A 27,839-nucleotide genomic window follows, 5' to 3' on the forward strand; every position below is an offset into this window, starting at 1 on the left:
CAAGCCTTTTCATGTTTCGCTGGAATTTTCCACTTTATTTTGCTGATTGGCTTAAAAATTAAATTGTAATTGCCCAAAACGCCAAGTGTTTTGCCATAGGTTAAGTTGCTATTATTATTATTTCATTTTCATTACAATACTTTCATTTGCTTTGCTCTCATTGTGTCTGTGTTTTTCTCCTTAGGCTAAGGCTTTAATTTTATATTATTTGTTTTCCGTTTGTGTTTTTTTCGTTTTGGTTTGCCTCAGTTTATCGTTATTAATTACTTAATATAGCGTTTTAATTACAATCTCTTTTTTCTTTGCATACCAAATTGCACGAAAATCTATTGATGCAAAAAATGGATGCATCAAGTCTCAATTTATTTCACTTATTTGCCTTATGTTTTTTTTTTCTGGTTTGTTTTCATTTGATTTAAATCGCAGCGGAGCTCAACTTTGGGCCGACCTCTTTTGCAATTCGATCAGCATTAATGTTTACATTTCAACAGCAATATGCTAAATGTGGCCAGCACCCGGACACACACACACCACACATTCATTTATGGAAATGATTTCAAAATAAATATTATTTATGCACAAAAAACATATTAACTTTTGTGGCTACAATTTTAATTTATGCTAATTATTTTTCACTAACAACTTTCGACTGCGGTCGAACATTCGGGGCCAGGAGCAGCAATAATCTCTGATATCTGCCCTGACCATATTCAATTTAAATCACCCTCCCATTCGCAGCTCAATTTATTGGTAAGGCAAAATTAATTAAAACTAAACTAAACAGAATTTCCTGAAATTAGTTGATATAATTCCAATATTTGCGACACATTCAGGAGAAAATTGATTTCATGGTGACCGAAAACGACGCACAATAGAATTCTGTTTTCGCTTTATTATTATTTAACTAATTGCAAACATTTGCAAATGAAAACGCGGTGAAAACCATGCTTTATTAAATGACATCAAATTGTATTTTCTGTTTCTCATTAGAGTGTCATATTTTCGGACTGGCAAACATAATTAGTTCGACTCTCTTTAACGTTGAGGGAAAAGTTTTGAATTTAACAAGGACAACTCTAAATAATTTAAATTACAGAGAATATTTTCTGCTCTTGGCTGGCCAAATCATTTAATCTCTTTGAAATGTCTATATGCAAATGCTAACCTATCAAGTTAACTTTTAAACCGGACATTTGCATAACAAGTATATGGAGATTTTATGGCCACAATTAGCACAGGCAATCTGCCATATCTGCTCCTTCAGAGCAAACATAAAACAATTCCACATGAGAAATCTAACATACATGTTGGTTTTCTCGGACAAATGTTCAAAATTCATACAATAAACATAGGCTAAAGTAGGTTTAATGCCAGCACATAAAGCATTTACATAATTCTAAATGATCTTCCTTCCTTTCTTTGGTGCATTTTGTAATCCAACACTTTCCTTTCTGTGTCAGTGTGCTTGTGTGTGCTTAGCCTAAATAAACCTTGATAAACAAGTATGCTAAGCCTATTTATGCCAGAAATACATGTATTAATCATACATACATTTTTGTGTTTTAGCATGAGCCGGAATCATAATCAATAAAGTTAATTCACACACGTCTTTAGTTTATTATTATCGATTACTGTTCAATATTTGGAATATTCAACGAGTAGCATCAAAGATAATTACACAATCACCCGAACCCAACCCAATATTTGTTCTGCTCAACCCACTCCACTCTCACTCCTGTTTGTGTGGGGTGAATTTGACTAACCATCCGCCGCTGCCGTTATTATCCAAGTCTCACTGTATCAACGGCGAGTGCTGTGAGTTCTCGCTAAAGTCCACCGTGTAGTACATGTCATTCTCGAGATTCATGGCCAGGTGCCGCTGAAAAGGTCGCTCCTGCAGCTGGCCACCCAGCGTGGTCTGCGTTTGCGTCTGCGGCTGTCCTGGCAAATGCCGTGTGCCCAGCTGCCCCCCTGCCCCGCCTCCGGCTGCCAAGCCCCTCGGTCCACCCGCGGGCGCCACATTATTGGCACCGCTTGCTGCGGCGGTGGCACTTGCCCCCTTGCCACTCAGCCAGTGCTTGTTCAGCTTGCCCTGCATTTTCGGCCGGCGACTGAAGCCCAGAATGGGTATAAACGAGGTGGAACGTGTCGAGAATTTCCGATACGTCTGATTGACCTTGCAGTGGCAAATGGTGACCTGCAACGGAGGGAAATGTGCACGAGGGATTAGGTAAATGGTTATGGATTGGCTTGTAATGGTCGGGGAAGAGTCGTGGTTGCCAAAAAAAAATGTTATTTGCTAGAAAGCTCTATACTAAAGTCCAGCTAACTATAATCTATAAGTAAACTACAAAAACCCATTAAGTTTGGCATCTTGAATACTCTTGCAGTTGCACCGAAAATTGATGACAGCGTGCATTGCATCTTTGTATAATATATCTATAGATGATATACAATTTTTAACCAATTTAGCCTAATGTTTCTATGGCAGCTATAAGATAAAAAATCCATTTATAAACAGACATATAAAAGTCCCTAGTTTTTAAACTTTGAACTGAAGATAAACTCTTTTAGTGATGCTGATTAAGAATATATATACTTGATAGGAAAATGTCTTCTTTACTGCCTTACTAACTTCTGACCAATACTAATAATTAAGGCCTGAGTTCAGATCAATTCTAACCTTATCCACTTATTTATTACCAGTTAAAATACGGATTAGGCTGCAGAAAATAAAATAGTTATGCTGAGATTCAAAAGTTAAAAGATAACCAAACTTTGCTCACTAAATAACCCAAATTAAACTTTGGACATTAACCTGTCCAATACAGGACTTTATAAGCTAGCAATATTGTGGCAAGGGAGCCATACTGAATCGCTCTCGGCTTCCAATAAATTGGCATGGACTCGGCTCTCCACTCGAAGGAGCACACATTGTGAACGGACACCAATTGTATAAATTTGCATCTACTTTAAGTCCCGGGTCCAGGCGATTGGGTAACTTTTGGTTAAAGCCTCCGACTGCAGCTCGAACCATTTTGCCGACATCGAAATGAATATGCAATGCCATTTCGCGCACTTTGCATAACCGCAGAGTACAATTTCCCCCGCTCGGTCATGGGAACTCTGGGATTTTCGGGGGAGGGAAGGATCGGGAACTTACCACAACGGCAACGATGAAAATGGCGGCTGCCAGGACTCCGGCCGCAAAATATGCATTATGCAATTCAATGGGACTCTTAAGCACAACCGATGAACCGAAAGTTTTGTCATTAAAATTTCTAGCGTTCGCATCGTCCACAATAAATTCGCTGGAACTAACGACCGTCTCCACCACAAACTCATCTGCGAAAAGGCCGGAAAAGAAACAGGCGAAAAAAGTTAGATAGCCACCGAGGGAAACATATTTTCAGCTGGCCACGCTGATGGCCCTAATCAAGTTAATGACTTTGGGGCATAGGAACTGGGCAAACTCACCTTCGCACATGGTGCCCGTGTATCCGGGTCGACAGGCGCAGTAGAAGCTATCGCCGCTGGACCAGCAAGTGCCGCCGTGGGTGCAGGGATTCACGCTGCATTGCTGGAAGTACTGAAAGTTATCAACGCGTTGGTGGTGGATAGAGTGGTGAAGGGGGTGGGGAATCCCCCATAAAATTAGGAGAAAGATGAACTCACAGAATACAGATCTTCTAAAGCTAAGATTGCTTGTTATTATTTATTCAGGTTTTTACTTTCCTTTTATTTTAACCCACAATTTTCTTTATTCCTAAAAATGGTTCTCTATATATAAAATAAGTATTATCCAAAAACAATGGTTTCTTATTCAGTATAAGAGTGTTTCCTTAATTATTGAACTCAATAAAAATGAATATCTAAGTTTAATTTTTTTGCTACTAAATTAGCCGAAAACTTGCTTTACACATTCAATTAAAAAATTTAAATTAAATAGTATGTATCGAATAAGGTTTTGTACTTTTTTTCTTTGTTTTAAATTCAAACTACTAATAGTCATCAGACAATGATAATTACAGTTTCTATTTTAATTTAATTTTAAATAAAAATTTTACAGTAACATATTTTTATTGGGGTCTTGAATGTTATTGGGAAAATGCTACTGTATTTACTAGTTCCCACATTTTTGGCTACTTATTTGCTATGTGTATCAGTGCATAGACATCAGTAATATTTATAAAACCAAAACATTTTAAAAGGTCTTTGAGTTCCCAAAGAATGGAAACAGTCTTTAAATTTATTATAGCATACTTTTGTGCTTCGCAAAAAGAACAAATTTTGGTATTATATCTGTGCCCTCCCAAAAACTGGTCTTATCTAACCACACCCAACTAACAATTAGAATGGAGGAGCTGCCCCATTTCTCCACTTTTGGGGCGGTGTGTGTGCCTGGCATGTAGAATGTAATTAATTTTGCTGCCTTCCCCAACAGGAGCCACGAGCCACTGGCAGCCGCAATTTCCAGCCACAATTTCCTTCTATGCCCCTGCGCGCCCCATATAATGACAGTGCGCTGCGTATACTTGGGTCCTCGGAGCAGTCGCGGTTAGTCAGCGTGTCCATCATTTTCACAAAGCTTTAATTATGGCGCCTTGACGCTTAATTTATGTTCATTTTGTTAAGTTTTATTTTAGCACCACAAATTATCAAGTCCATTGAGCGTTTATTAAATTCTTTTTGAGTGAGTTCAGCCCCCTGCCAGCGAGGCTAACTCAATTTATGAACCAAGTTTGACTAAATAAAAATTGATTTGCAATGCTAAACAGGCGCACAACTTCTACACGGAATATCAATTTCAAATGTGAGGCCAGCATGGACTATTCATTTGAGGCCGACAAGCCGAAGTCGTAAATCAGTTTAAAAATGCACAGCGATTGTGTATGCAGTTGGTTAGGAAAATTGGCTACAATTATGCCACTGCGAACAATCTGTGGCTAAATGCTGGAAATTTTAGCAACTGCCAAAGGAATCCGAAACCAAAAGCAACCGAAAACAGGAACAAAGGCATAACTGCATAAATCATGACTTACCGTTCGTGGCATTTGATTACAATCCGGTCCGTTGCGACCTCCTGGGCATTCGCAGCTGAAATCATTTCCATGATCAATACAGCGATGTCCTTCGGGGCAAGGCTTGTTGGCGCAGAAATCAACCTAGAGAGCACAACAGAAAAACGGGCACAAATCAAAGCATATTGTGGCAGCAGAGAGTCGGAATAGAAGCGGGCCAGAGCTGAAACTTCATTACGTATTCAAAAATGTATTTTCCCAGCATTCGTATCCGAAGGATACACTCCCTTTCCCTCACACACACACACACACGTGCAATCCCATTTCCTAAATGCCTGTGTGTGTGTGCGGCGGAGGCGAGTGTATCCTTCGCGATTGTCGGCCTGAGCAAATTAAATCAATATCCATTCAGGACCCACAGACAACTGCCGGCTGGCTGGAGTCCTTCCACTTTCTCATCGGGGAATTGTCGCGGGATTTGTTTTCAATACAAAATATTGATTATTCTGGGGAGCGAGAATCAACTAATGGGCACTCTTGGGGTTCGATTTTCATTGCAGATTTTCAAGTCATGTTTGCTAACTTCTTGGGTTGCTTCGTTCATGTTAAGTGTTTTTCTTATACATCAGTTTGCCAATATAAGAGCTATGTGGTCAAAATTGTTTTATTTAAAATTTTTTTAATCTCTCTTCTTTCGAAAATATTAGAATTTTAAGTCTGTTAAAATTTGTATGCCCCTGGTAGTAAGAACAAAAAAAGCGACAAGAATAAATCCAAATTGATAAGAGAATTCTGACGATTGGAGAATACAAACCAAATCTGTGCAGAATCATGTTTAGTACATTTTAACATTCGATTCGATTGGTTGCAATCATTTTAAATTCTTAAGTAAAAAACTTTTGTATGTTATTGTTCAGTATGTTTTTAAAGTTATCTTCGAGTTTCTAAGATACCATCTTAATTATTTTTAATAATTATAACTACTCGAATTGAATTTTAAGAATATACTGCGCAGGGTCTGTTTGTTGAAAAAGTCTAAAGAAAATGTTAATATTGCGGTCTTTACTGGCGCGGACTTGCAACGATAATTGTCAGATTCTCACCGCGAAAAAGGACTTCTCATAAAAATAGAGGGACTCCTAAGTAGAGAAGCAGAAGTCAAAATATAAGCCAATTATGGTATAAGTTTTATGTAAATAAAGATTTATTTCTGTATTTATACCATTTCGACGGTTTAAGTAATTTTTAAAATTATTCTGCACTACAAATTATAACACAAATTAAAAATTGTACAAAAAATTAAATGGTTTATCCTATTTCACAATATATTAAACATTTTATTATAGCTGCAAGGGTGTATAAGCTTCTGCTTTAAAGTATGTAAAGGCAAGGTAGAACTTTCCGTACTATTATTTCCATTTCTTTCTTTATTTTTGTAAAGTATTTCCATCTTCGGTCTGGGGAAAAGTGTGAGACCTTTTTATATTTATTTGGCATTGTTCACTCACCTTAATTTGGCAACGGTTGCCGCTGTATCCTTTTGTGCAGCGACACTCGTAGCTGCCAATGTGATCGATGCACTCGCCGCCATTCTGACACGGATTCGATTCGCATTCATTATACTCGAAGTTGCACAGCTCGCCGGCGAATCCTGCGAGACAGGAATCGAAAAGGGAGAGAAAGGGGGGGAAGAGTTCAAAAGGTTGTGGGTAATGTAAATGTGCAAGGTAAATGAAATGGAAATTTCAATGGGAAATGGGAAATGCTTTGGCTGGGCGACAGACTGAGACGGAGACGCGCTGTCTCGACTTCCCGGAATTGCCCTTGTCTCTGTCTCAGCGATTTTTTATACATTTACTTTCATTGTGATTGAGTGCGATTTATGCAAATTGTGTTTGTGCCAATGAAATAATTTATGAGCTAGCTCCGATGTAGATATTTGATTTGCGCAAATTTCAATTCAATCGCAAAAACGAAATTTGATTGCCTTAAAGAATGTGGATTTTTTGTGTGCTCGATTAAATGTAACTTTAGAAAGGTAAAATGCACGGAAACCCATGTAGACAAAAGGAAATTGCAATGGAATAATAAACATTTGCACTTTGTAAAGAGTAGATTAAATTATATAATTTTTCTGTTTAATAATTCTTACTTTTTATCTTAAAAGCTTTATTTATACATTAAATTTCCTTCAAATACAATAAACAATTGAAAATTTAATAGAAATACCAATACCAAGCTTAATAAACATCCAATATATAATAGATTCGGCCAAAGCCAACAATCGTTGTGTGAAATTTCCACGATGATAACTCAGAAAATATTGGTATTATGGGAGCGATTTTCGCCAGCGAATCAACAAAAGAATGAAGGCAATTTGCGTTTATTTGGCTGGAATTGTTGGCCCCATTTACTCACCTGGCTGGCAAAAGCATCGGAACCCGTCCTCCTGGTCCACGCAAATACCATGAACACACGGCGAGGACTCGCATTCATTCAGACTGTGCTGGCAGAGAGGTCCTGTGAACCCGGGCGAACAATCACAGCTGCAGGGGCGGCGAAAAGGGGGGGTTAATACGGTCGGGAGTTAAACAACAAACAAAAAAGGAGAAATGAAGGAATTTTTGAACATGCGACAAAAGTCAACATTTATGAGCAAACACAGACGGCAAACGGCTAGACAAAACCGCAAAACAATGGCCAGGATAATTGAATGAAAGCTGCTGTTGCTGCTCCTCCAACTGCATGTGTGCTCTGCACTTAAACTGAATATGATTGCTACATTTTAGAAATTCACTCAGGGAAAAGTGTTGTCTTTAGGTAAAAAAAAACTTTCGTAGTTCTAGAAATGTGTTGTTTTCTAGAATTTAGGTGATTCAGAAAAATATTTCTTTCGAATTGGTTACTTAGTCTTGAACATGCTAATAGTTATAGAATAGCCTCTTTTTTTATTATACTTGACTATTCAGTAACTCTTTTCTAATTTTTATTCAGTTTAAATTTAATATTGTTGATAAATATTTAAGGCAAGAAAGCCGAATTATAAACATTATTTTACTATTTAGTATCTTTTTTCAATCTGGCAATTTGTTCGGGTACTTTTGAAGCCCATAATGTTTGTGATCGACACAGTTACTCCCTATTTTTCAAAGTGTCTCTAAGCAAACGTATGCTCCTCTTTCTGCCATTGCGGTCCTTCTTTTGTTTTCATCTTTTGTTTGGCTTCGACTCACCGAAAATGCGTGGAGTTGCCCACACAGCTGCCGCCGTTCATGCACTCGGCGGGATTGCAGGGATCCGACTCGTATTGACAGTTCTTGCCCGCATATCCTGCGAAGACAAAGAGGGAGGATATTAATGGCGTTATCGCTGGACGGCACTAATGAGGCACTAGGCTAATGACCCTACCGTACGGACAGAGGCACTGGTAGGAGTTGCCCTCGTGACCCTGCGAGAGGTCCACGCAGATGCCATTGTTGGTGCAAGGACTCGGGTTGCAGGCGTCGATCTCCTCGCAATGGGGTCCTGCGAAGCCGCTGCAGCACTGGCACTCGTACTCCTCCATTCCCGAATTCGAGTAGCACACTCCCTTGCCGGAACAATCGGCGTTCTCGCCGCAATTGTCGGTTTTGGTGGTCACCTTCAGGCGCACACACTGCGCTCCCCACAGTTCGGACACCACTGTGGGGGCAGGACGAAAAACAAAGGCAAGGGGTTTCATATTAATTAAGGCTACACGAAGGCTGCGAGGCAAGGATTCGCAAAAAACAATTTTTTAATAGGCCAAACGGGAACCACAAACAGGGGAAAAATTGCTCCCCCAAGGCGGCATCCTCTGACAGGAGATGGAAATGATACCGCATAGATGAAGATGGAATACCCTAGCTGGGAAACTGAGCAGCCTATCACAATATACTGATAGCTCTTCGGGGAACATTTTAGTTTAATATTCAACAAGATGATATTTTCTGAGCCCAGGCACAGTATTGCTTGAGCTTGTGAATTTATCATTTCATATCTTTGTAGATAAGTTTATGAATTTAAAATTTAATGATGTGATCTTTGTATTATTTTTTTCTAACAGTAACCTGTTTAAGCTAGTAGTGGTTTTACTGACTAACAAAATGTGTTATTTTAAAGAACTATGAAACATTTATGTAAAATCATTCAATTCAGAAAAGCTCAACTAATTTAATATATTAATATAAAATTATATTAATTTATTTTATATTTTTGTGTGACATTTTTTCACAAGGAACTTAGATTGATTTTTAAAACAGAAAGGTCTCAATGGTTTTTAAAGTTGAATGTTTTAAAAATATATTTTTTTAGCATCAAGTAGCTAAAGCCTGCTTTAACTTGGATGTACCAATGAGCACTGAGCAGTGAGATCTAATTAAGAACCCTCTTCATTGACCATCTAACTGAATTTCCCGAGCCCGAAGCCACACCGGCCACAAAGTTAGTACATGCCGCAGGCGGTGAGAGTGGCGGGCGTTCGTCTACTCACCAATTAGCAGGTTAACTCCCTCGGTGAGGTCCTTATCGTACAGTGTAACCAGCTTCCTGCCATCGACCACCAGCGGCGTGATATCCAACAGGACGCCCTCGGTGACGTCGCAGTGTTCGTGGCCGGAACGAGTTACCTGGTACACCTGTGTGGCATGTACCGCGCTGCTCGTCGACGTTTATTGGGCCAGAATCCAGGTGAGAATGAAACGGGGAAAAATAGATATAAATATATATATGCAGAGGAGGGGGAGGCCGCCAAGTTAAATGGCTGCTTTTTGCTTGCTTAAGTTATAAATATGACCGAAGACGTCAGCAAAAGGAACTTAGTCTATATTCCTTGTATTTTGCTTGTATATGTGCTTAATTAATTGAAATTTATTTATAAGCAGTTGCGCTCTCGGTTGCCTTGCTCTAGCGGAAATTAAATAGCACAAAAACGGAAATGAAATTAGTCGAGCCTGGCTGCCTGCCTCGGAAAAAGGGTTTATTCTGGAAATTCTCTGGCCCGAGGATTTCCTTGTAATTTCACTGTTGCCAAGCGGATATTGCGGTTATTTTTTGCGGAGTTCACTATATGGCTAGATATTAATGAACTGCAAATTAGGAACCTTAGGGAGTGAAGGCACTTAAGGATAAAAAGTTACTAGATTTGTCTAAAAAACCAACTTTTATTTATCTAAAATATGATATAAATTGTTCGTCAAATTGTATTATTTCCTTCCGTCTCTCTGTTTCTAATACCTATGAAATATACTAATAAAATAGAGTTCAAATGTTTTTATTCTAAGTTAAATGATGTGTTTTCACCAGTGAATTTCTTTAAGAAAAGCCATAATTTAGTGAAGATTTAAAAAAGTTGGAGCCATGTTCCCACTTTTGTTTATCTAAAGCCATCTTATTCAACTTTGTTCTCCCACGCAAAAGCATAGACAGAAACGTAGGGAGACCCCTGAAATAGTATCCAAGTTTGCAATTTTTCAACAACACGTAGTCGAGTCGGCGGAGTGAAAAAAATGGAAAACTTGTTAGAAAACTGCGAGACCGGAAAGTTTTCACTACCTCGAGCTTTGCCAATCTATTTGCTACCCACTCGCTTTTCCTTGGCTTCGCCGTCACATTATTATTTGTTGCTATTGCATTTGTTAACTTAGCTGGTACACACACACACACACAAACCCATACACACATATTAAATCGATAATAAAAACTTTTTTGACATCTCATTTTCATAGTTGGCGGGAACTTTTCTCTGCGGACCCTGCGCTCAATTGTACGCTATACTTCGCATCACTTTCACTCCTCAACTAACTCGATTGTTTGCGGTCTTATTTTGCCCCCAAGGAAAGTTACGAAATCGGAACTTATGCCAGGCATTTCGAGTTGCCAGTGCCGCGGGGCTGAATAAGAGGGAAAAAAGTATAAGGAAAAGCGGAAAATTGCCAACGCGGTCGCGTTTGATGTCTGCCCCAAAAGTTCGACAAATGAATTTTAATTTTTCTTGCGCTTCTTTTTCGGGGTGAAAAACTTTCTGATGGGTGGCGGCGGCATCTATCAAGCGATAAGATAAGAACCAGCCACCGAGCTAAATTAAAAAGAACAAAAATGTGCGCAGCAGCCGGGGAAAAAATGATAGCAAAAACCGAGAGAAACGTGATAATTGCCATGGCAAAAAGGGTCAGCCAGCTGTGGTGTGTGTACGTCCAGCCCAATGACAAATGGTCAACAACTAGGACTACACATTAAAAAAAATATCTAACTTAAATTTAGCATTAATTGGTTCATTCTCTTACTGTGATTAAGTGGTCTAAATTTAGTTGAAAAAGAAACCAACACACCATATTGAATCATAAAGCTTTAGTAATGTATTATATTATTTGTAAGTAAGGAAATGCCATGTAAAATCGGCTTAAAAATTCATACATGGCTCGATAAAAAAGCATTTTCAGTATTATAAATATTTTACACCTTGGCAAATGATGAAAAACATTTAAGTTAACATATTAATACTTTTAAGAGGGGATTTTTCCCTGTGCTCGGACAACTGTGTGGCATCGCATTTATATGCGCAGTTTGTAAGGGGATTTTTGTGCCGCATTATAAAATAAACAAAACCGAAATAAAAATTTGCGAACAGAAATAAAGGAGAGGGCCAGAAAAGAGAGTTAGAGAGCAGTAAGAGAAAACAATTTAATAAACTGTAAAAGGGCCATGATAATGGGAAAACGTGTCTGGGACCAGTAACTATTCCCCCTGACTTCTTTTCCCGAGCAGACGTGCTGAAGAAAAAATCAATAAAGGTCCTTAATGGACGTTATTATATAATAAGCCCCCAAACAAACACGTTTCAGTGCGCATTAAAGCGCTTAACTGAAAATAAAAACAAAAAATAGCTCAAGCCACACCCTCAACCTGCCAACTAGGTGTAAAAATAAAGGAGTGATTTTATATTTCGTTCTGGGCGAGTTTAGGGGCTTCCCCCATTTTTCTATGGAGCTCAGGTGTCTGGTGAAAGGGTCGCTACATGATGAGCTCAATGATGAGGCAGCAGTTGCTGCTGAAAGTGTTGCTGTTGCTGTTGCTGCCGTGATGCGGATGTTGCTGCCGTGCTGTTGCTGCTGCTACTGCTGCTGCTGCTGTTGATGATGTTGCTGATGGCACATAATGACAGTTTTTCCCGGGACCCCAAGTCACTAGCTTTGATCAACTACATACATCACTGCCAGCCGTCAGGTTAACTTTGTTTTGCAGCCAACGGTTTCAACAAGTAATGGCAGCAAAAAATGGGGATTTTGTAATTGGATCCCTTATCTAAGGTAAATTGATACTTTTGGTGTTTGAAGCAAAAGAACAGAAAACTAGAGGTGTCATGGTTATCTTGCAAAAATTTACGTCATTACTTGTTCTTAGTGCCATTATTTGATTAGAATAATAGTAACTAAGTTGCATTATGGGAAAACGTTTAATAACTCACTTAAAATTCTATCTAAAAGATTGGATTAGAATTTTTAAAAAAGTTGTTTGGTTTACCCTTATTTATTGTTGAATTTTAAGTTTAACAAAAGCGTTAAGTATAATTTAAACAACAGTTTATTTATTTTAGCTTCAAATAAAAAATCTGTGATCAATCATGGAAGTGGGGATGAATATTTTTCAGCATTTAAAAACCTGTCACTGTCAAAAGGATCAAACAAAAAGTTTTGTGAGCACAGCTGTGAAAAACAGCGACACAATTGTATTTTAAATTGTTCTCATTTGTTTGTTAATTAAAACTGAAGCTCTGAAAAGTGATTTGTTTTATTGTTAATGTGTTATTTATACATTTATTTCGCTCTTTTCATAGTCTATATTTGTTCAGGGGACTTATTAATTCTAGTGTCCAATTAAATTTGAATGACTACAAATATTCTATCGGTTCATGAAAAATACAAACCATGTTCAACATTTGATGGACATTTTCTTTAATGCTAATTTCCTTGCCACTTACCTGCTTGTGTTGTTGGGCTCATGCGATGGATTTAACATGGCATCGTTGATTTCCACAATTAAAATGTCACCAGATTGGATTTCCGCCTCACCACGCCAGGTTAAAACATTTGGTATGCAGTGCTCATCCGGTTTACAGTGTTCCGTGGTCTGAGGAAAAACAGATTGAGAGTGGAAATTGTTTATTAAACTCATCGCAGGAGAGGCCTAAAAGGTTTGTCTGTCTGGTGCGGTTTGACAGCCGGACAAAACTTAATTATTTAGCAAGTTTTCTAATTTCACTTTTATAACATTGTCTACGGTCTGGCGATAGCCGTCCCATTTAAGCCAGTTTAGTTCTGTGGCAGAAACAAATTTACATAAGTAGTAACCCGAACCTAATAAACTTCCAGCTAAAAGGTTCATTTGGGGTGGATATTAGCAAAGTTTCTAACATATGCCCAGATCCACTTGATGTTGCCAAATTTTTATTAATTTGGGTTAAGCCACATACATAAGCCGTCAGTTAGGCACATCACAATCGGTGTACAAATAAAAAAATAATCCACAAGCAACAAAAATGGCCTTTGCGGTTATCCCTGTCCTTTTTTTTTTGTATGCTATGTTTCTATGTCCAGCAATTTTAGCATATTTTTGCGCAATTTGAAGAGGTTTAGTTTGCCTGTCGCTTTTTTATGCCGCTTTTGTACGGTTCGGAGGGGATTTGTCGGAGCTCCAAATTTATGGCATTTTAATGGCCGGTCTCTACGCACATAAAAATCTACATTGTACGTTGGTTAGCTCGAAAAAAGCTGCATATTTACATCTAAAAGGGAATGTTTCCCCAAATGGGAAATGTCCAAGTTTTGGGTCACATAGAATTTCATGCGTGTTTTGTGGTCAGCTCTTTTTTTTATGAACACCGCAATTGGTAACGGCATAAATTTCCATTTTTATTTGTCGTATATGTTTAAAAGTTTCTGTTTGTTGAAATTAAAACCACAAATATATAGAATTTGTCACAAAATTCACGCTTGGAGTGACTTAAATGATTTGTAGTCTAGCTTTTAAAACTCAGAGACAAATTGTTTCAAGTTTTAAATCCATTTTAAATTATTTAGAGTGCCTTCAAAACAATGCACTTCACCATTAACATAATAGCCTCACAGAAAAAACTAAAAAACTTTCAACTAGGCTTAAATGACTTAAAAAGTAGCTAAATAAAAAGCGAAAGAGAGGAGAAAAGGACGAAGACGAGTCCCAAAACAACAAACGGCAGAATAAACAAATTCAGTTGAGAAATGTTTTCACTGACCTCCTCAGAAAAAAAATGAGAAAACACAGAACATTGAGGAAATGCCTTCACCTTTTGTGCAAAAATTGTTTTCTTTAATTGTTTTCTTTTTTTCTGAACCTGGTCTCTGGGAAAATGGACCTCGAGTTGCCCAAGGAAGTCAGCATTAATTTTATGCAAGGTAAACATTATGCCAATGCTTAATGTATATGTATTTTCCTTTCAGGTGGCCCAGAGTTTGCATAATGCTGCAGTGCTTCTTAATTAAATTCATGGCCGAGCTGCCATTGGACATTTGCGGACCAAAAAGTAAACAGGAAATCAATTTCACTGCCTTCTTTGGCCGCTCCATTTTTCTCACCAACAAAGGAAACGAATCTCGACCAAACAGCCTTCAAATGGCCATCAATTTTAATGGTATTTCGGTTGGAAACACACAGAAAGCAGTTGAATAGACAGCCTGACCAAATGTTAATTAAACATTCGGTGCTCAGTCATTTAGTCAAAGGTTCTGCTCTAAAAACACATACACATAACTCCAGCTGCCGATGAAAAGGGTGAACATTTTCTACGAAATGAATTTAAATATTTGCCGAAGGGGCAGCAGCTGTGATTTGGCCAGGCAAATGGCTTGATTTACGTCAATATAAACAGGACATGAAAGGGATATGTGCAGAACGGAAAACTGACTCCAAACTGAAGCCCAGACCCAGAATGAATTTGCCAGATGAGCTTCGGTCGGAGTCCCTTGTCTAGTTTATTCGTGATTTAACAACAAATACGATTTAATAAAGAAATGGATAACCCTTTTCTCAACTGGGCGGACAGTGCGTTTCGAATATGGTAAAGCATTAAAAGGAACACACATTGAATATTGTATTAAATTATTATGAATTATTATTATTACTTTTATTAAGTAATTTAAGCGTAAAAAACACAAACTGCTTGTGTATCAAACTGTTTGTATTAAATTAATTTATACAACTATTTTACCATTTAAAATGGCATATGGAAATATTATTTAATTTAAATATTTACTCATAGTAAAAATATTTATTTATGGCTAGCACTTACACCTGTCTTCAATGAAGTCTACACATCCGAACCGGACTGTAAACATACCCTCAGGCTTTGTCCTTTTTTGCATAAGGACTAGGGTAGAACCTTCATGTATCCGGTCAACTTGTTTGGGGTCTTCAATCCCCTCTATTCCCTTCACACACATGCTGCTAAGGAAATGGCCAAATAAAATGACGATCAATAATTTCCTTTTGTTGGCCAACTTATCGGAGGATTAAATTTACAGGGTTCGTTTCGGTGAATCCTTTTCTGGCCGATGTCCTTTTCTTGTCCACTGAACTGTTTCCGTCTATGTTAACTCCAAAAGTGCTTGTGATTTATTTATGTGACTCCGGCCGACATTGATTTCTTTCGGTTGCCGAATTGTCTCAGCTCTAAAAGGTTTTCAATTAGCCGAGCAAACAGTTTTAACAAGTTTCTGTTGTTCGAAGGGAAATTGGATATCGAATGTCGGCTGTCGTTGGCAAAGTTCAAGAATTTTTGGGTTGCTTTCCGTGGCTGCTCTGTGAACTCAATCCCTAATCAATCTTTTCGAAGAACTTCAGCGGTTCATTAAGGATTCTCGTTTCCGTTTGGCTAATCCGTAGGTTCGTAGAACCCGAAAACTAAGCTTCCTCCATACTAATTAGCCAGCAGTCAGCAGGCGTATTATGTAAATGGAGTCCGTTAGTTAGACGCTCACCTCCCTTTTCTCTTTTCCCCCTCCCTTTAACTTTTCCCATTCTCTTAACCACCAGCTAATTGCTTAACCCGCTTACTCGAACAACACGCATACGCCGTGTGCTCCCATTCCATTCAGTTGTTAAGCTGTCTTTTCATTCGCATCCTATGTGTCCCTTTGTCTGCCTAATGATAAGAACTTAATAAGGCCTCAATTGTTTTGATAACAGGCGGAAAGACAAAGCCTTAAACGCACTACACCGAGAGAAATTCGGTAAAAAAAATGTATTAAATAATAACTTCAAATATATGCTAAGTCATTTTCTTTTTTGATGATTACACCCAACTGATTATACTCAACTTAACATTAAAAACCTAACATAAATATAAAATTTAGCATGCATTTTATATACTCTTAGGCATTAAAATAAATATAGTTTTTGAGAGGAATTGTCTTATTCACTAAATATATTTCTTGTATAATACCAAGCAAGTGATAAATTAATAATTTATTATAAGCTAAAATGTGTTAAAAATACTAATTTAACTTTCAAAGTATTAAATTGCTATTAAAGTGAAAACAAATATTACCAATGTTCAGTACGGAAAAACCAAGTCAAAATGTTTACTTAAAATAATCTATCATTCATTTCTTAATATCAAGTAAGTAATTGTGAACTAAATTCTCGAGCAAATAGTTTTCGAGTGAACTCACCACAATGGGAAGCAGAAGTTCGTGCGTTTCATTGCCTCGCCACAGATGCGAATCCTGCGGCACTCCCGGGATCTCGCATTCGAGCGAATTGATTTTCTCCTGCAGGCGACTCAGGATGCGCGGCCTGGCGATTGGCTTTGAGGCGGTCTTAGTGGGATTAGCCGCCGAAGGACGAGTCCTGGCGGTGGCCAGCAGAGTGGCCATCGTTGTGGTGCTCAATGTCGATGTCGATGGAGATGTCGATGATGGGGATTCCCCGGCAACTGGCGCTTTGTCACTGGACTTTGGCGGCGGTGTCAAGGCCTTGAGCAATAATTTGGCACGCCTAAGCTCCTTCTGGTATTTTCCAGCATTTGTTGTCGGACTGCCAGATGTTGTTGTTGATGTTGTTGTTGTTATTGTTTTTGTTGTTGTGGTAGGTGACTCTGTAGAAGTCGTAGTCAGTGTTATTGTAGTGGTGGTTCCAGTCGTTGTACTTGTGGTTGGGTTAAAAGTTTTCCCTTCTGGCATCACGTTCAAGTTTGCTGTGGCTCGAGTTGTATCCTCCGCTGACTTTATCGGACTGCCTTCAGCTTTGGTTGCCTTCATTAACTTGCGCTTATTGTGCAGCAACATTTCGTTGTACAGCTCCTTGCTGTTGTAGAACTTTGTGGTGGAGAACTCGGGATGCGAGGCGGGGGGATTCGGTGCATCGGCATCCGTTTGGAACTTGGTGTTGGCGAAGTCTATGTGCGGCATGGCCATCACATCGCTGGCCCGATGTTGCATGGGAAACTCGAAGCTTTTCTTCACCCTTCGATCGATAAAAGTGTTGCCCGGATGTTGCACAGTAGTTGTGGTAGTTATCGGCTTCATGGTCGTAGTGTCGTGCAGCTGGAATTTGCTCTCAATTTCCGTTATCAGATCATCTTGATCGGCCAGCAGTTTGCCCGTGAAATCAGCTGTGGTTCCTAGATTCGGTCTGCTTGTAGTGGGTTTTACTGTGCTGGTAGTCCCATACTTTTCCTGGTTTATTTTAATTCTCTCCCCCACTCCGTTAACCTCCTTATTGACCATCAACTCGATCTCATTGGGCATCAGATTCTGCTTGTATTCCTCGGCATTTTCGGGCTGTGTGAAAATGGTTCTCTGCTTGATCAACTCATCGTTGTCGTCTTGTATGATTGGCTGAAAATCCTCAAGTTTCAGTGGATATAGATCCACTATATTCAGTTTACTGGCCGTGGGCTGATGGGCCAGCATGGCGTCGTATCGGGCTCGCTCCTCCTCGTTCAGGTCGGCCAACGTTTCGGCTACTTGATATGAGGCAGCTGCCTGCATTTGAATTTGCAGCGGCGAAATAGTGGGCGAAACATCCTCCCCCTCCTCCTCATCTTGATCCTGATCCACGGCCTCTGGTTGTTCTGTGGTGGTTGTATCATCCACTGGCTTTTCGCTCAATTTAATGCGATGCAGTGCATCCTTGATGCCGCCTATTTCACCCAAATCGGCTGGCAGCATTTTTTGGGTGGTTGTCATTAGCCCGTCTTTTGGTGTTTCCCCATTTTCCTCGACCAAAGTTGTCGCCCGTGTTGTTGTTGTGCTGGTTGTGGCCGTGGTGGTGGGCGTGGCCGTTGAGGTTGACCCGCCCACAGCGGAAATTTCCCGCGATTCCTCCGTGGAAATTTTCAACTGCGTTCGGTTGCCTTTTGCCGTGAAGTCATTTGTTATGGTTTCACTAGTTGTTGCAGCCACCACCGCAATTACCAATGTAAAAATGCAGATTTTCCACATTTTTCTGACTTTGAAATTCCCTTTGGAAATTATACCAACGCTGGTAAAAATTCTTATTTTGATTTTCGCTGGATATTCCTATTTTTATAAATATCCGTTCATGGCGCTTGCAAATCTGTAAATAGAAAAAAATACATTTTATTAGGAAAATTTATTTTTGGTTTCCCTTTTATTTTTCGGCCACAACCATCAATTTACCAGAAAAAAAAACATGCTGGTCATATTTTATGTATAAATCCATTGCCAACTGACTTTCTGTTGTTTGGATTTTCTGGCAAATATATTTGCATTTAATCGCATTTATTTTTTCAGCGGGTTTCGCTTTACAACATTTGTTTGCTCGTTTGAAAATCTGATGGCACAAATAGAATTTATAATGCCTGGCAACATATTAATTAAAAGTCCATACAAAACCCCGCACCACCCATACATTATTTGCAGGAATTCCACACGCATTTCAGAATTTGCCAACAATAAACTGGTAAATACACTTGTTCAGCAAAATTGTGGCCCTCGAACAAGATTTTTCGCTCGATGAGTTGTGCGAAAGTATGCAACAAATTTGTGAACTCAACACTTTGGAAATATTTGGCAAATGCAGGGCGAATGTTTTTGTCAGCTAATCAAATGATTTTCATTATACGGGTCAGCCAATTCATAATTCAATGGTCAAATTGAACAAATGACAAAGTAAAATAACTTTTACATGCAATTGAATTTGATTGCCTGATAAAAGTAAGACTGCAAATATATAATTGACAAAGCATTTCAAGGGGCACTGGAGCCCGAAATCAGTTGGGAATTTCAAGGGGACCCGATTGATTTGCGGCCCACCGCGCTTAACCCACTCTTGCCCCTTCATTGGCCACTGCCACTGCCACTGCCTGTGGCAGCTGACAACTCACAGTTGATTGCGCCCAGTGGACTGGACGGGACACCCATTGAGCCAACTTGAGTGAACTCGAGCTGGACATACATTCATGACTGGCTCTGTACCCGGTCCTCCCTTTCGCACGCTTATCTCTGCAGTTTGTCAACGGAACAGAAGACGCAGCGTCGCCCCATAATTTACTTGGGTGCAGTGGGAAAAAATATGCCTACCAAGGGTAATTAAAAAAATCTTTAGGGATATTGTCAGGATTGCTGGAAATTTAATACAAAAATTGTGAAATTTTCAAGATTATATAAATGACCAGTTTGCTTGGGCTTAAAAGGATATAATACCTTCCGTTGAGAAAATTTCTATGACTACTGCTTTTTTAAGATTATTATTTATTCAGTCATATTATTAATTGACGTTATTATTATTCCTAAATTTGAAATTCTACCCCTTGAATTGGTGCTAAGTACTTATTTTAAATGTGTATTTTCGGCATGGTCTCGTCATCTTAAATTATGTAAAAAGCATTAAATTTCTTTTTAGCATCTCATGATATTATAATCTAAGTGTTTCTCCCAGTGCAGCCTCATGTGTACACGGGCATGAATGTTGAATCTAGTTCAACAGTCGTTCGTTGTGGTACTTTATGTGCGACAGATTTATCAGGAAAAGCCATAATCCTGAAGAAGGAAGCGCTGCAAAGGAGAGGGAAGTGGAGATTTCTTGAGCTATTTATAGGCACATTTTCCCAGATTAAACCAGTTTGTGCTCGCTCTGCGAAATGGTTTCATTTGACCAGTCCGAATGAGATGAGCCATCTTAGATTTTCTGTTTGAATTTGGCTTTGACCGTAAGGCAACTGAACTTCAACTAAAGCTTTAACTAAATTGGCCCGAGCAAGTGCTGTTAAGAGGGTAAAATTCATTAAACTTTGATAAATTGATAGCAATATGGTACTGATTTAAATCTTTCTTGAAATTGCACTTGACTTAAATCTTTTATAATTGAATGCATAGAAAAGAAGCAATCACAATATCAATCGATAATATCATCATTATTAATTGCAGTACATAACTACAAAGAAATTAAAGGAACCCGTATTAAGGTATTAAACCAATTATTTTTAATTACGAAAGGGAATCCTGAATTATTTATTTTTATAAATCCGCAAAAATTATCATGCAACCAGGTGCTTGAATATCTGTAATTAAATGTGCATCGTAAGGCTTTCTCAGGATTAAATGTAATAGCTTAAATAGCCGTATGAACAACTATTGAAGTATTTTTATCTCAACAAATGAGACCGTAAAAACACTCTGAAAAAGCCATAGAAAAATGGCATATATTTGAATGAAGCTATGAGATTTTGTCAATTTTATATAAACTATCAAGTAATGTGGCTACCATAAAAATCATTAGTTTATTTCACTCCCAGCCCCAAGGACTGCACTCGCATGTGATCCCATTCCGGGTTCGGTTTTGCTTATTTACGAGCTCCGATGGCTGGCAATAAATCAAACCTAGTCGCACACAGTGGCGTCGAAAAGTTGCCTCCTGCGGTGCATGTGTAATGCCGACTAAGTAGCTGTAAAATATATTGCAATTTGTTGCAGCTGCGCATCCTGCCCGCCCACAATTCGGCATGTCCTTGAGCGCCTCCCAGCGGGCATTCAATTAATTATTGTAATGACGAAATTAATTAAAACTCATCCAATTTGATGCTGCGGCTGAGGCCATATTGAAAAAATATTTATGTTCTGCGGTCTGTCAGGTAGGTCCAACTTACATCCAGCTCTCAAAATGGATGTCAATTCTGTGTTTAACAGGGGGAAACTTTTTATGGTTGGGTAAAAGTTAAGAGCATCAGTGACCTTTCCGGCACAAACAACTTAAGCACATTTCTTTGTTTAACTGGAAGCAGCAAGCAAAAACAAATCAAAATCCGCTTAGTTCTGACTCCTCTGTCCCTCTTATATTTTAAAGTCTACTTAAATTCAACTCTGTGGCAGGATCCGATAACTGAACCCAACTTTTCGCATCTCCAGGACCTCTTTATTCTCAGATTTTTCCTCAACTTTCAGCAGTTGAGTTGCACACAGTCAAACACAAGAAAATGAGAAAAAGCCCCAAAAGAAAAATAACATCGGAAATTTTCATATTTTTCTTGAGAAATGCATTTATACTACGCAAGAGCCCATTTTTTGCTGACCGGTCTCACTTCAAACGCTTTTTTTTATTTTTTTAAAGACCAAATGCTTTAATTATAAGAGCAGACTTTGCTTTTCGTTTCATTTAATTAAGTTGTTTCGAGAATGAAGCTCAATTTTGTTTGACAGATAAAACGAAAAAAATATGTCTGAATTTTTAAAACCTTCATACTTTTTAATTATTAATAAAACAGGCATTTTTATATTCTTATATAAAAAACCAACATATATTTTCTTATATCTTAAAACAAAGTTTAATGCTAGTGAACTGCTTTACTCAAAATGTTGGTTTGTTTAAAAAAAGTTTATATTTAATTAAATATTCTTTGTGGTAAGAATTTATACAAAAAGAATGTTATTTTGTATTTTTAATAGCTGTTTTCGATAAAACTTAAAGCTTTCTCATTTTGGCCAACGAAAAAGTGGTTTAATGTATTCATATCTATATGTGAATTCTATTCAATTCTTTTTGATAAAGCTTATCTAAGTCCATGGCATTTCTTTCTGCGAAAATTGTATATTCAAATAGAAAAACTCATTTCTGTAATCCAGAATGAGATCAACGTTCAGCCTCCACCGACTGTTTCCTGTCATAAATCATGCTCACAAAGCTAATTCCCAAAATGAAACAAATCTTACTCCGGCTTACGAAAAAATGAGCAGAAACAAGAAAGGAAAGCTAACTTCGGGCGGAGCCGAAGTTGATATACCCTTGCAGAATACTCTGTAAATTATATTCTCCAAAATTATTCATATGATGCATTCTAAATACTCATATAAAACCCCAACTTCCTAACTTTAAAAACACCAAAGTTATGGCATTTCCAATCGTTCAGTTATATGGCAGCTATAAGATATAGTCGGCCGATCCTTATGAAGTTTGGTAGGTCGGATTGATTGGCCAAAAATAAAACCCATAGAAAATCCCAACTTCCTAACTTTACAAACACCAAAGTTATGTCATTTCCGATCAATCAGTTATATGGCAGCTATAGGATATAGTCGGCCGATCCTTATAAAATTTGGTACGTCAAATTGAATGGCCAAATGTAAAACCCATAGAAAATCCCAACTTTCTAACTTTACAAACACCAAAGTTGCGGCATTTCCGATCGTTCAGTTATATGGCAGCTATAGGATATAGTCGGCCGATCCTTATAAAATTTGGTACGTAAAATTTATTGGCCAAATGTAAAACTCATAGAAAATCCCAACTTCCTAACTTTAAAAACACCAAAGTTATGGCATTTCCGATCGTTCAGTTATATGGCAGCTATAGGATATAGTCGGCCGATCCCGGCCGTTCCGACTTATATACTGCGTGCAAAGGAAAGAAGGGTGTGTGCAAAGTTTCAATTCGATATCTTTAAAACTGAGAGACTAGTTCGCGTAGAAACAGACAGACGGACAGACAGACGGACAGACGGACAGACGGACAGACGGACAGACGGACAGACGGACAGACGGACAGACGGACATGGCTATATCAACTCAGGAGGTGATCCTGATCAAGAATATATATACTTTATATGGTCGGAGATGTCTCCTTCACTGCGTTGCACACTTTTGACCAAAATTATAATACCCTCTGCAAGGGTATAAAAACACTTAAAAATTTCCCAATTTACTGAAGCTTACAATAAGAGGCATACAAAAATGGCAAATAAACGGAGGAGTAAGGAAATAAATACAAAAATGGAGTGAAGTAAGCCTGTAAAAGAGCGAAGTAGCAAAAACGTAGGGCGAAACACATAAATAAACACATTCAATGGCAAATAAAAAATAAATCAAACATTTCACTTGGCACAGCCAAAAATAAATAAAAACAACAACAGGGCATCAACAAAAATATTGTAGAAATGCTGGAATAATAAAAGTGAAAATGAAAAACAAATAAAAAATGTGGGCAGGGGGCGTGGCCTCTATGTCTGGAAAAACTTTTCTGCCGCTTCTTCTTCGGCAAACAGTTGCAGCAGCCGACGAAGAGGAGGAACAATAAAAAACGATGTGAAAGAGCAAAATGTAAATAGAAATAAAAATGAAGCTTAATTTAAAATGCGACGAAGCATGGCACACACACACACAAAAAAAGATCTAAAGAGTGTCCCGAACAAATATTACCTGGCATTTTGTCGGAAAATAAGTATTGCATACTTTTTTGGGACTTGGTAAGGGAAATATGTAGGTGATAAAATAATTATGGTAACTCGTTTATATGAATGAATGACTTAAAATTTTGTCGGTGAAAAGAATTAAAAACAACAAATATTTTCTTTACAAATTAGCAGTGTACATTTTTAAAAGGATGCCCGTTTATGACTTTTTAAAATTCTTATTTACTTTCCAGAGATGAAACCTTCTCGTGAGCATTCAAATTTTTACGAAATGTTATTCGTTAACTCTTCGAGTACTGGGTATAAAAATACATATACACTGGGGCCATAAACAAGCGCTAATATCAACAGAGCGGGGAAAAGGCGATGTAGATGGGCCGCTGCAGATAAACATAGCGAAAAACATTTTTCGCTCTATGCAAAGCAACTTTTCTCCTTCATTTTTGCCCCTGTATTTTTAGAAATGTGTGTGCCTTTTTTTGTAGCTTTCCTTTGGTCGCATTTTTGGGGTAACACACATACACACCGAAAAAGGATAAGAGAAGAATTCTAAAACTCGCAACCGCAAAAACCACTTCACTCCCCTGTTCTCCTAGACCAACTCCATCCACAAGTTTTTGGCCTGCTGGTGACGCTTTTTTGATAGCAGCCACAGGACCACCCAAGTAACCACCCCCTACCGACCCCCTTTGATTCACCGTAAACAGGACCCGAAAACAAGGTGTGTCCTTGCACAGTGGTGGCCAGAATGTTGGGAAAGCAGTTTGCCTAATTGAAGTGATGCCTCATTTACCGACGAGTTGAGTGCAAGTTGTTGAACTGATTTTGAACAATTTGGAAACAACAATTTACTGGTGCACATTTTGATCTCCAAGCTTAGCTCCGTAATAATAACGATTAGTTAGGAAATATGAAAGTTTTTTGACTTCATATTTTAAAATCTAAAAAATATAGTTACTAAAAATCATTTTTCCTTTTTTTGAAAGGCTCTTCTGTTTTTAATAAGCTTTGTTTTTAATTGAACATAACAAGTTCTTGGAAAGGATTTATGAATGATTCCTATAAATATTATTATTAGAAAATCTTATTAGCTGTTAGTAAATTTTTATTCTTTTCAGTAGATAAACTTTTATTTTACTAAAACTGAATATTAAGAATGAACTTCCAAACTTTAGCTAACTTTTCCACGCACTGGCCACAGTGCTTGGATTTGGCATGGATGGAGGGGCGTAACCAGACGGGGGTTTGAGGGGTTTTGTGGCGCCCAACTCAAAGTGTTCGGCGCTGCGTTGTAAAGAACTCGCATTTATCTTTATTTTTATGCCACAAACACGCCGTCTTGCTCAAAGCGAAAAAGAGGGCGACGTGGCAAGGTTCTTAGTGCGAGGCATATGGGGGTTATGGCGGAGTTAACTTTCGCACCCGCATCCTTCTGCCACGCCCACTCAGCCCACTCCACCCAACGGCCCCTTCCTCGAGGGCAAATCCAAAGCCAACATTAGCTGGGGCCACGTGGAAGGCGGCGAACGCATACAAATCACAGAGCAAAGGAGGTGCGAGTGCGAAAACGACACTCAAAAAATATTTTACACGCATACCAATACTTTAAAATTTGGAACAAATTGAGTTTTTATTTTGTAATATTATATATCTGTATCTTTTAGATACAAAAATGAATTTACTTCTTAGTTTGAGTAAATTGTCACAGAATAATCGAAAGAGTTATTCAAAAGATTTTTTTTCCATTTTAGAAAAGAGATTTATTTAGTATGTCTGTATGATAAATATATCTATGTATTATTATTATTTATAAAATATTTTCTTGAAAATCTATCTCTTGCGTTGCACGGTAGCTTTAAAATTTTTTAGTTGCCAAAATAACATTTTGCTCTCTGATTTAATTTTAAAAGTGTACAGAAAGAGGCTGGCCAGAAGGTTGTAGGTCGTTGGGGGCAGGTGGTGGGTGGAATGTGGCGGGTGGAGGGCTTAATCTCTTCAATCTTCTAGTTTTTGCTATGTAAAGTGAAGCGCTTAAGGTTTTTCCTTGAGGGGTGACAACATCAGCCAACCGCACACATCCAGTGCCATACCATCAGTTGGAAAATCGAAGCTCTTGTGCAGCACTTGAAGCGCTAAGCTAAGCTGGAAAAAAAGTGGACTTGGGAAAGCGGGGAAAAGCGAACGAGAAGGGGAGCGCTACAAGGAGCTAAGTAAAGTTCAAGTGCTGAAAGCCTGAAAAGGGGGTGAAAGTATCAGGCGAGAGCGGCGAGGACCTTGCACATCTGCCGGTAAATATTATTCAATGTAGTTCTTGAAAGCAAAATCACGTACAAACTCCGGCCAAACTCCCTTTGCCGCCGATCCGCGCCGATGGCTCTGCTTTTCGTGTTAGTTTTAATTTCAAATTATTTGTTTGGGTTCACCGTTTTTACTTCGGCCTTGGTTTGTGGCTCACTGTTTGCACTTTACCGTTTTTGTGTTTATTTTTTTTGGTAATTTCACTTTGTTGCTTTTTGTTTGTTTTTCATGAATTTTACTCTGTTTGCACAGTAGAGTTTTGTGGTTGACTTCTATGGATTGTTAGCTTTTGGGTGGACAACCCCCTTACTGGTTGTTATTTTATGTGGCCTGCTTGTGCATTTAGCCTCTAATTCCCCAATAAAAAAGGTAATCCAAAAAAAGATAGCCGCCAGAGAAACTATCTTTTAATGTGTGTTCTTTTAATATATACTCTATTGGAAAAATCGTAGTGGTTGTAAGATATATTTTCATAACTTTTTCATTAAATAAGGAATTCCGTTAAAGAAAATATTTAGCAAAGGGAATTTTTAAAGTTTAAATTCAACAATAAAACTTTATGATTGTAAAGTTTTTATTGACATATTGTATTAAATATTATGTAGCCTTAAAGATGCTTGATCATAAATTCAAATGGAATAACCAATGAACAGAAAATTAATTGAGCTTTTTATCTGTTTAACATATATTCTAGATTAATATTTTATGCACTCTCAAAGGTGTTTTTAATTTAAAAAGGATAAAATCCTTAGTGCAAATGCTTTGAATGCCTTTTTTTGAACATAAATGACATGAAGTTTCACTATTTCCAAAACATTGCAAGCACTTGGGCAATTAAATTTAAAACCAAAAGCGATTCAAGCTCTTGAGCAGAATCATGATGATTCGTTCGGTCGACTGTGCACTCACTTTAGTTGGCAAACAATGTAAACACACTTCGACCGGTGCTATACGTTTTTCCGATTCCAAATCGCGACCAACCGTAACGCTTCAAAGTTACTCCGCTACTGGTCGAAAGGATGCTGGCCATGTTCAGATAAACGTCCTGGAGCTTTGCTATAAAATCTGCGAGAGTGTCTATCTTGCTCTTGGGAACTCTCGGCTCTCCACATGCGCACTCAGCATCCGAGAGAAATGTTTGGGTTTTATTTTCGATGGGAAATATTGTCGTCGAGTGAAGAGGTTCCATCTGAGAATTACCCAAAACATTGGATGCCATAACAGCTGGCCAACAGCTGATAATTTGAGGATGGTTAGGAGCCAAAGCTTTCATAACTTGTGGAACGTTTGCTCTCCGAATAAGTTATCCTTATGTATTTATTTTTTTGCCGGCTTTTCTGTCTGTTTGATGTTGCGGTGGCCTTGCTATCCCCATTATTATCATCATTATCGTGCGACGCACTCTTGGCAGCGAAATGCTTTTCATTATGCGCACTAATGTCTATGGCCTTTATGTCTATTGCGTGCATAAGGACCCACTCTTAAATCCCGACTTGCCTCTGTTTGCACTGCGCTTTGCGTACATACCATATATAAATATAAACATATAGGGGCATGTTGGCGCACACATTATGCGGATTGAGTTGGTTTATTTGTGCTTTTCTTGGTGCTGGATTATTTTTATCATCGGGTGTGCATGTAATTTATTATAATGATTTACACATTAAGTATCATTAAGCCGAGTGCTTGGCTGCGATGTAAGAGCATATAAATTGCAACTAATTGTGCACAATGCCGCGTATGCGTGATATATACGTGAAACTTTAATGAGAAAAGCGCAAATATTTACACGCACCACAGTTATTAATAATCTGGCATCGTTT

At 38.3% G+C, this 27,839-nt stretch overlaps 1 protein-coding gene across 3 annotated transcripts; it reads right to left on the minus strand.

Annotated features, from left to right (window-relative positions):
* Nucleotides 1-6: 6 nt before the first annotated feature.
* LOC108046535 lies at nt 7-27,015 on the minus strand. 3 transcript variants are annotated; one of them, XM_044459479.1, is made up of 12 exons: nt 26,926-27,015; nt 16,745-18,632; nt 13,018-13,166; nt 9,532-9,695; nt 8,430-8,702; nt 8,255-8,351; nt 7,440-7,567; nt 6,530-6,672; nt 5,043-5,165; nt 3,478-3,589; nt 3,164-3,345; nt 7-2,197 (listed from the first exon to the last, which is right to left on the minus strand). In XM_044459479.1, the coding sequence occupies exons 2-12, from the start codon at nt 18,515-18,517 to the stop codon at nt 1,793-1,795; spliced, it is 3,549 nt and encodes a 1,182-aa protein (XP_044315414.1). In that variant the 5' UTR covers nt 18,518-18,632; nt 26,926-27,015; the 3' UTR covers nt 7-1,792. The 3 variants fall into 3 exon arrangements, with proteins under 3 accessions (XP_044315414.1, XP_044315415.1, XP_044315413.1); XM_044459480.1 differs by lacking the exon at nt 26,926-27,015 and adding an exon at nt 26,050-26,366 and having other exon boundaries at nt 3,478-3,580; XM_044459478.1 differs by lacking the exon at nt 26,926-27,015 and adding an exon at nt 26,050-26,366.
* Between the last annotated feature and the right edge of the window lie 824 nt (nt 27,016-27,839).

This window comes from Drosophila rhopaloa, unplaced genomic scaffold (genome assembly GCF_018152115.1).
Source record: "Drosophila rhopaloa isolate 14029-0021.01 unplaced genomic scaffold, ASM1815211v1 contig_2, whole genome shotgun sequence".
In the NCBI taxonomy this organism is placed as follows: domain Eukaryota; kingdom Metazoa; phylum Arthropoda; class Insecta; order Diptera; family Drosophilidae; genus Drosophila; species Drosophila rhopaloa.